General features: G+C 45.7%; 1 protein-coding gene across 3 annotated transcripts; it reads right to left on the reverse strand.

Annotated features, from left to right (window-relative positions):
- Positions 1-535: 535 nt before the first annotated feature.
- LOC119123052 (PHD finger protein 20-like) lies at positions 536-9,133 on the reverse strand. Of its 3 annotated transcripts, none has more exons than XM_037251840.1 (17): positions 9,007-9,133; positions 7,448-7,554; positions 6,659-6,830; positions 6,298-6,382; positions 6,140-6,216; positions 5,520-6,063; positions 5,340-5,390; positions 4,985-5,254; positions 4,711-4,905; positions 4,345-4,440; positions 3,592-3,747; positions 3,068-3,246; positions 2,884-2,983; positions 2,614-2,809; positions 2,085-2,523; positions 1,785-1,965; positions 536-1,668 (listed from the first exon to the last, which is right to left on the reverse strand). In XM_037251840.1, the coding sequence occupies exons 2-17, from the start codon at positions 7,528-7,530 to the stop codon at positions 1,526-1,528; spliced, it is 2,967 nt and encodes a 988-aa protein (XP_037107735.1). In that variant the 5' UTR covers positions 7,531-7,554; positions 9,007-9,133; the 3' UTR covers positions 536-1,525. The 3 variants fall into 3 exon arrangements, with proteins under 3 accessions (XP_037107735.1, XP_037107734.1, XP_037107736.1); XM_037251839.1 differs by having other exon boundaries at positions 8,992-9,133; XM_037251841.1 differs by lacking the exon at positions 3,592-3,747 and having other exon boundaries at positions 8,992-9,133.
- Positions 9,134-9,416: the final 283 nt, after the last annotated feature.

Genomic DNA, 9,416 nt, shown 5'->3' on the forward strand with positions numbered 1-9,416 from the left:
GATGTAAATAAGAAGTCGCTTTTAGTGTTGTGGTATCTGCAGATTTGCGCCTCCTACTGCAAATTGTAGTAAAAATAGAGTAAAGGCTTCAAGAATTAAAAAAAAACAAACATAAAACAGCTTTACGAATATTCCCGTCCCGACTGTTAAAAAAAATGACAGTGTTTAGTTTGGACAAGTCCTTCTGTTCTGCCGGTCAACTAAAACGATTAACTACAACGTATTATGTAACCGCTCCAATCAGCTATGATGGAATCATATCAGGTCTGCACGCAATTTGTTATGTTGTGCTTGTCTGTGTCCCCAGCCACTAGTCGATGAGCGTGATCGCCAAGCTCAGCGGCACTTGGGCAGAAAAGGAATCAGTCCTGTTGCTGGTGTCCAGCACGATAAGCATTTAGTCACAAAATGCTGCCACCAGTTTTGATCCGATTGTGTAAGAGGTCAAAACTGATGATGCAACTTTAATTTAGTGACAGTGTGCCAGATGGATAAACAAGATGGGAGGGGGAAAAAAGTTAACTACGGACAAAGCTTGACATGGTTACTAATGATGGTTTATTTATGTACCAGCAGATTTCTTTGCATCGTTCAACATTTTCCCTGCTCTATGCCAGACAGTACAGTAGCGTAGGACATCTGTGTAGAGAATATTTTCAGGAAAGAAAAGCACATTTAGATGGACATATTTACAAAGTACTGTAAAGAAACAAGTGTAACAAATTGAAAGTAGAAGACAATTTCATCTCATCAAAACCGTATTTGTCATGGGCAACAGTACAAGATCCAGTCGGGGACAAGTCTTCAGTGGACCGTCAAGTGGTACAGCAACAATAATGCAGAGACAGTGGTAGTGAGGAATACTGTGACAAACAAATAAAAAAGTAAACAAAAGTGGCACACTAACTGGAGGGAAGCGCAACCATTCAACACGCAACAATAATCACGCTTTCCATTTCATTTCATTTCAAAAGCTGAAAAACAAACTTAAGATTGAAGACAAAAACAACTTCACAATGTAGAAGAAAAGAAAGTCAGTTTGTCAAGACTGGTTGTAAAGTGCCATTACATACTGGGTGTCGTCGAGATCAAGCCTTTTAACGGGAAAGGAGACAGTTAAAAAGCACGACTGGAAACGCATATTTAAACATGTCCAAAAATATTTTCATATTTGTTTACGGAACTTAACTGCAAGCTGAATATAAAGCTTGTGTGTAATGCACTATGCACTGAGAGAATTACAAGCCACCTTTAGCCGTACAGGCAGACAAAAGGCATCGACCATCAAGTTGCATTGGAACCATTGTGTAATCTGGTCCAACGGACTTTCTCCTGCAGGGGTACGAGGTTACTCATTGTGTTTAATCCTGATTCATAATGCTGACTTTCCATACAAGGATGTCAGTGGCTGTAGCATCTGAATTCACCACACAAAACCCTTAAAGGAAGGAGAAGCGGCTGCAGACAAATCAAGTCTTGCTGGCAAACTCCGTGAAAATCCAACCACTGCTGTTCCGTGGCGCCCTCATGTGGAGCTCAACAGGGTGAGCTGATGCACCTTTCCCAGCTGCGACATCAGCCGCTTCATGCGGTGTTTGAGCTGAGGCAGACGGGCCAGCGGCTCAGGAGGCTCCAGTTCCCCTGTGTAGTCCAACCAGCTCTCAAGCACTGCATACAAGCACAATTACGCTTAGTTAGCTACATTCAATGCAAATGTCTTACATTTGGGATTTTTCAATCTTCTGATTAAACTTCAAGTAAATGAAGGCCAGTAGAGGTCTTACCGTCCAACTCTCGCTCAATGAAGTCCATCCTGTGCGAGACCTCATCTTGAACGGCGTCTATGTGATCCAGCAAGTTGAGCTGCCACTGTTGTTGTGTCTTGCAGTTATCTGAAGACTCTTCAGGATGACTCCAAACCTCGCTCTTTATTTCAACGCCAGGCCAAGAGCCCCCAGATGTAGCCTGGAGATGATCATGTCGGATAAGGTATAACAACAACCACAACAACAACAACAAAAAAGGGCTTTTATTGCGCAATACACACAAGAAGCACAAAAAGAATATCTGGATTCATTCATTACCTTGTTGCTCATGCTGACGGATTTGGGCTTGTCCGTCTCCAGCAGGCCGCCGAAGCGCTGCTCGCGCTCCAGTAGTTCTTCGGTGCTCCGCATGCTGTCCTCGAGCTCAGACCCTTGCCGGGTCTCCACCACCAGTCTCTGCTCCACGGCTGGGTAGTAGGCTCGTGGTTTTTGGTAACAGTGTTCACTGATGATGTACGAGTCCTGGAACGACGGGAACGGGAACGAGGAGCTGGACGAGGACGAGGCGGTGGCGGCTGCCCGGCTCAGCTTTTCTAGGGCGTTGGACATCAAGATTTCGCCCCGACTCATGTCCTCATCAGGCGTGACAGGAGAGGGAGCCGCATTGCTGCCCCGATAAGAGTCTGAGCAACTTGGTGGCCGAGCAACTCTCTTCCAAGGTTGCCGCCACAGCTTCAGGTCAGGATGCGTGTTGTTCCTGGGGAGAAAAAAAAAAGAGGCACGCCATCTGTCAATTTCTACTTTTTAGCCATAAAAAAAAAAACCCCAACAGCTTCATGGGACTCACTGTAAAATGTTCATCTTCAGCTGCAGTCCATTGAGAATCTCCACCACATGGTGCACATCTCCAAGCAGCTGGTGTGTGGTGGTGATCTTCTTGGCGTTTTGGTGGGAGTAATTTTCTTCCAAGAAGGACAGGCCGTACATGTGGCCGTTGCTCAACCATTCGCGATCATACCAGTAGCGCAGACTCTGCCTCTGGCCTGGAAATAAACATTGACAACAAGTGTGAGAGCCCTGCTTGACTGCAGTGATGTGACTCAAATAGTCCTCTCACCTGGAGGGTCTCTGCAAATATAACAAGCATATCTATCTGGGACATTGTCTTCCAGCAAGCCCATGCACGTGCCATGCTGCCAGCACAGACAGTCTTCACACTGCAAGACAAGATAAGGACACAGTGAAACACTCAAAAGAAAATCATTGAAAATCTAACTCAGTCTACATTTCTAAAGAATGACCTGGATCATGAAGTCATTCTCCTCTTCCACTTCGCAGATGCACCGTACGATCTCTTGGTCGTTGCCATCAGCGCCACAGTCCATGCTCAAAGGGGGACTTGTCACGTCCACATCCACACCGTAGTCCTCGTCGCTCCACCCACAGCTGTCAGTGGACCAGTCACTGAAGCTATCATCATCTACAGAAATAAGGACAAAGCACAGAATTGGAGTTCCTTCATAATCACAAGTATAAATGTCATTATTTCAACCTCGTCCAATAACTGTTTGTACTTGCAGAGCTATTTGTGGAATACTTGGCAAAGCGACAAGTAAAGAACTGCTCAGCAGTTAATCAAGCAACAGTACATTTGAGCGGCGACGTCGACAGGTTTGCTGTGCACTACATGAGCAAGATTAGGAAAACTCTGATGTGATGCGGCTAACGATGGCTATAGCAGAAATGGGACAGGAGAGAAAGCCATGAACAGTCACACAGACACAATGTGCAAAGTAGACGCACACACACACGGTCAGATACCCACCATCCACATTTATCTGCACCGAGTCGCTGTATCCAGGCCTGCAGCGGTAGGCCTCACGCTTGTAATTGTGTGAGGGGGCATATTTGAATGGCAATTGCAATTTGGGTGGAGGGCACAATACTGAGAAGTCAAAATTCTCCTCAGTATCTGTGCAGTCTGTTAATACAGGGAAGGAGGGGAAAGCACATGTAGATAACACAGTTGGAAGATTCATTTCAGTTGACATGTCCATTTGGGGGAGGCAAACATTTCTGGAACAATTAAGGAGACGCTGTTTTGAGATTGTCAACAAATATTTAGAAACAGTTAATACAGTACAGTTAAAGCATTCGACACTCCAATGGTGGGAGATTCTTGAATGAATAACTCTACCCAAGTGCTCATCATGACATGTGATATTGATATTCTGATTTATTGACGATTTACATCTCTCGACGTCATTTTAATTCGCTGGCAGTGAATTCCAGTTAACAATGTTGGACTTTGTGTTGGAGTTAGTCATTATCATTTTGCCAGTACTGACTGGTCATGGAATCAAACTGGTCATGGCCGTTCCTGCTAAGATATGGGGTTGGCCAAGTGGCACATGTAACACTTTAAACACACACGGTAGCAACCATGCCAAGAAGACAAAATGGAGGGCTTCACACTTTGCAGACAAGCTACTTCTGCAGTTTAACAGCGAGTGCACATGCAAAGCAGCAGCGATGCGACGAGATGGGACGGGGCTTGATGCGCACAATCCCTTCTTACCGGACTGAGCTGTCTTCTTTTTCTTCCTCTTCTTAAGCTTAATGCGAAGGAAGTCCTTCTGTTTGAGTTTTTCTTTTGGTCTATCTTTGACTGGACCTGGAAAGGTTGCAGGCTTTATTTGTCCGATTCAACTTCAACTTTATTGGCGTTTTCCCCTGTTATCTGCGCATAGTTGCTGCCTTGCCAATAGATGGCAGCAAAATACTATATGAAGATTCTCACCTCAGTTCTACATAGCTTCTCGGGACAAAGATATGAAACAAAAAAACTAGCGATGACATGAATCTGCAAATTAGCAAGGGCTCAAACGCAGCTTTTTGACACTCTGAAGACTAAGTAGATAGTCGTTTGGGAATTGTTACTGACCACCGTCAAAGCCACGCTTGTCTGAGTCTTGATCGTGCGGCTGGCATCCGTTGCTGCCAAGCTGGTTCTCCTTGCTCTTCTCCCTTAGCAGCACCCTCTGCTGATGGCCATGTGTCCCTACTGCAGAGGGAGCCGAAGTGCGTCTGCCTGCAGCCTTCACTTCGCCCCGAGTAGCCGCAGCGGCAGCTACTGTGTCTACAAAAAAATGTAAAGGGTCCGTATGCAGAGATGGAGCAATATGCTTTACTGTTCCATCAGGACAAATCAAACTCACGCATTGAAGCAGAAACGGTTCGTCTTCTCTTTGGGCCATCCAAAGCGCCGCACGTGGCCTGTTTCTCTGCCGACCTGCCGTGGCTGCTTCTCGTGGGGCTGCACTCTGCCTCCGGAGGCTGCTCCTCGCCATGGTAGTATTTCATATGGTAATGCAGCAGCTTGGCCTTGCGGAAGGACTTGGCGCAGCCGGCGACGCTGCATTTGAAGGGGTTGTGGTCGAGGTTGATGGAAAGTACGGGGGGAGGCTGGTTTTTGATCACCCTGTACACTGCATTGCGGAGCAAGCACAAATCAGGTAGGAGTCAGGGAGCGCCTAGGCAAACAAGTGCTCGTCATTCAAGAAGATAACCTACGTGGTTCTCTGCTAAATCTGTTGGGGTTGTGGAATCCCTGCTTCCTCACAGCTGTAAAAAGCAGGAAAAACCATGAATGGACTCTCTCTCGCCCCAATATAATGTCTAGTCACAATTATTTTTTGTTGCACATCATTTTCAAAGAGAAGCTTTTTTTGCTTGATAATTTGACAGACTTACGCTTGACAGGCTGAGGCGGTGAGGTCACATCAGGCTGCAACCTCTCGGACTTTACGTTTGGTTTCTGCTCCAAATCTCCATTGGATTCGGTGGGCGTCTGCTCCGGTTGATCGGGCACTTCCGTGTATGGCTTGGCTGAGTCACTGTGTGGCTTGGCCTCCATTTCCACTTCCTCCTCTTCCTGTTTTACATCTCCATTTTCATGACATTTGTCGTCATGACAGTCCTTGGCGCCATTTGTAAGTAGGCTGCCGCCGTCTTCTGCAGCAGCGGGCTTCTTCTGCTCCGACTGCCCCGATTTCTCTTCAGCCTGTTTCAGCGCGGGCGAGGCCTCCATTTTACCATTTGCTCTCTTGCTTTTGCCGTTCACCATCCTCACTTCCCGCTCCTCCTCTTCGCTGTTACTGTCGTTCTCCTGGTCGGAGGTGCTGCGTCGGGCCCTCTTGTTCCGCGACTCACCGTTCACCGGAGGTCTCCGGTCTTTGCGGTTCGGGACTCTCCGAACCATGTTTCTCTCCGAACTGCGAGACTTTCCCGCGCCTCTCTGTGAGCAAACAGAGTGGATAAGCAACTGATAGCTGGGTAGCAACGGACGATGGCTACGGTTATTCAACACGCACCTCTTTAATAAAAGGTTTCACGTGTATTCCTTTCACTGTCTGGATGACGCCATCAAAGAACTTCACAGTATAAGACACTGTAATATAAACAAGTGACTTTTAAAACTGCAGGTTATTTCATTCTATTCATATTAAAAAACATTTTTGAATTCACCCACCATCTTTATTGACCGAGATGACTTTTGCAGGATAGAAACGGCAGTCAGACCAGCTTGCCAGGACCTTGTCATTGACTTGAAAACCCTGGCAAAACCAAAGAGAAACATTTCAGTCCAATTTAGCACACCATTGAAGAACTGCAATTCAAGATCGGATGGATCCTTGCGGCCGATCTTTGCTTTCTGGGGAGCATTGAAGGTGTAGACAAGTCTGGATGAATAAGTGATGCTTATAAGTGTCATGTTTGTCACCCCCCAAAATTGTTTATGGCTTAAGGCATAGAAAAGTAAATAATACCACTTTCAAGAGCCAACCAATTTATCAAAGGGCATTAAAAAAAAAAAAAAAAGACTGGCTTACAGGCACGGGAGCGTCGTCCTGCAAGCCTTGACGCCTCAGTGAGACCCTCTCTACGGGTCTCAGGTAGGGACTTGTCCACTCAAACCACTCGTCATAACGATGACTCCACTGACGGTAATGAATTAGTACTTTCTCATCGTCGTAATCAATCTTTTCTATGTTGGCAGCATACCTAGGGAGCAACAAAAGTCAAGAAGGAAATAAGTTCACATTATTATTTGAAAGTTGCGGGTACAAGTAGAAAGTTGTAACAACAAATTCTGATTAATACTGCGTTTGTGGAATTTGAATCAAGTGGCAAAGTTCACCTGTTCTGGGGGTGGCCATTTTGCCACTTGCTGTCGACTGAAAACGACATCACAGTGGCTTAAGGGCTCAGTTTACGAATGTCGCATGACGTGATTGGTCGTTACCTGAGCAACTGTGATGTCATTTTCAGTCAACAGCAAGGGCCAAAATGGCCGCTCCCTGAGATGTACAAAAACGGATGGATGCTGCTGCTCAATTCAGATTCCACAAAGGAAATCATGATCAGAATGCCGTGTTTACATTAGTGCGGTTGCATAGAACATATTATTGTAAGGAAAATGTTTGACTTCATTTCCCCTTTAACTGAAAACTTTGCATGCACCAATGAAGTTCTTTTAAACAATCTGTGCCACAGAACAGCTTGTGTTTGACTTTTGCATTCCATACAAGGTTGGCAAGGAGAGTACAACAACTAAACACTAAAGTGAAAGTGGTGGCGAGTTTCAAGGATGGAAAGGAATGAATGAGGCCATGACTCACCAGTTTTTGAGGCTATCTCTGGCCTCGAGCTGAGCTCCCACCTCAAATGTTATCCCTCTTCTGTTAGGGGGCGTCTTACTCATACTGCCCACATCAAGGCTCTCTTCCTGGACACACAACAAACAAACACATCCACCCATAAAGGCACTATTCCAAAACTATACTACTCATAAATGACACTATTTAGAATTTAGTATCATCACTACCACCGTTATCTGTACTGAGCATCTTCTGTGTGGGGAAAACATAGGAGCGTGACAAAGCACACACACATTTAGAAGATGATACAGAAGGGGGAAATACGCTAAGGTGAGCCAGGCCCCTTAAATGGTAATGAGATGAGCATTCTTGTTCAGATTCGGGATCAGCATTCCCCTAACCTTTATGAATGAATTTATAATCAACTGTAGTATGCAAGCATGTTCCAATAGCAGCAAGTGTCGACCATCATTCAACCATAAGAGTCCATTATTCATATTCAAATCGGATACATATACTATAGAATTAAAAAAAAAAAAAAAAAAGCCTTTCATGGAGCCGTCTGGGCGTGCTTAAAGGGCGACGCTGCACAGTCAAGCTACAAACCGGATATGTTCACGGTTCTGGGCCCACGTGTTTGCAGATCAGCCGATCCCACGTTCAGACACAATAGGAGACAATGGTAACGGCTCGAGTGCGTGGCCGGCACCGTCTCGCGCACACCGTCGATCACGTAACGTTTACGTGAAGCTTGAAACGTGATCGACTATCGGCATAGCAATGGAAGTACATAACCGCACCAAGGCAGACACAGGAAACGATGCTTGGGGGGGATGCAGCGACCATTAAAACAAACACGGTGACACGACAAAATGACTCATTAAAATCGTAATCCGTTACAAATGATCTATGAGATAATGTCATTGCGCCATGATATAAAACTGTATGCGCCTACACGATTCTTCACATATCTTAAAAATCTCAAGCATCGAATCATTTAAACGGAATGTTTTACTTCATACACTTGTTTAATATGCGTTTTACCAGCACGTAGATCTGGACTTGATACTTTATAGTACAGTGGTCTTTTATAACCAGCAGGCGTAGCGGGAAAACCCTTTTGTCTACGTCAAGATGTACGCAAATCCGATTGGTGGAAAGAGTCACACATGGGCGGGGAGAAGCATTCTGATTGGCCGAGCAGCTGTCACTCAGGCTAGCGCGCTGGGGCCTCGCGCTAGGCCTTTACTTCTCCATACTTTTTCTCCGTGGGAGCGCGGCGGCGTGGGAACACAAAGCATTTAACTTCCCAACCACGACACCAGATAGCCACCTCAAGGCTCCAAGCGGGGAGCGACATAATAACACACATCAGCAAAGACACGAATACCTCCGCCAACAGCCTCAACCAACACTGTGTTGTCGACTTCGTCACATTTGTTTTGAACTCAAAAAGCCGACATGCGGCACCACGCCAGCTACGATGTTGATGCGTCCCCGAAACGGTCTCTTTCGCCAATTATGTGCCCAGAAATGCGACGAGAAATACGGTTAGGCCTTCTTACTTGTTCCCCAGTCACCTTGTGTCCGCTTGGATGTCAAATACGAGGCGAAATTCTTTCAAAGGCTGGTACCGCCGCCTCCGCCTGGCTGCTTCACAGATCACGCAGTTGAATTTCTCACTTGCATTCACCACCGGCGCGGGCTGCGTGGAGAGCAAGTGCGCATGCGCGTACAACGGTCACCGCGTCATTGTCCACGATTTTTTTTTTTTTTATACAATAAAATGTTTGAAGTGAACTATTTGAGATTAAAATAGTCTATCAAGTGGTCAGGAAGGGATTTCTTGACGGGGTTATTTTAGACAAGGGGGCATTTTATCTCCCTTTACCCAACAATATTCAGTAGCACAAGATAACACGTATAAAATTTTGTCTAGGCTAAATGTAATTCATGTATTTAAAATACAACTCAAAGTGCCCAAATATGC

This window comes from Syngnathus acus, chromosome 5 (genome assembly GCF_901709675.1).
Source record: "Syngnathus acus chromosome 5, fSynAcu1.2, whole genome shotgun sequence".
NCBI lineage: Eukaryota > Metazoa > Chordata > Actinopteri > Syngnathiformes > Syngnathidae > Syngnathus > Syngnathus acus.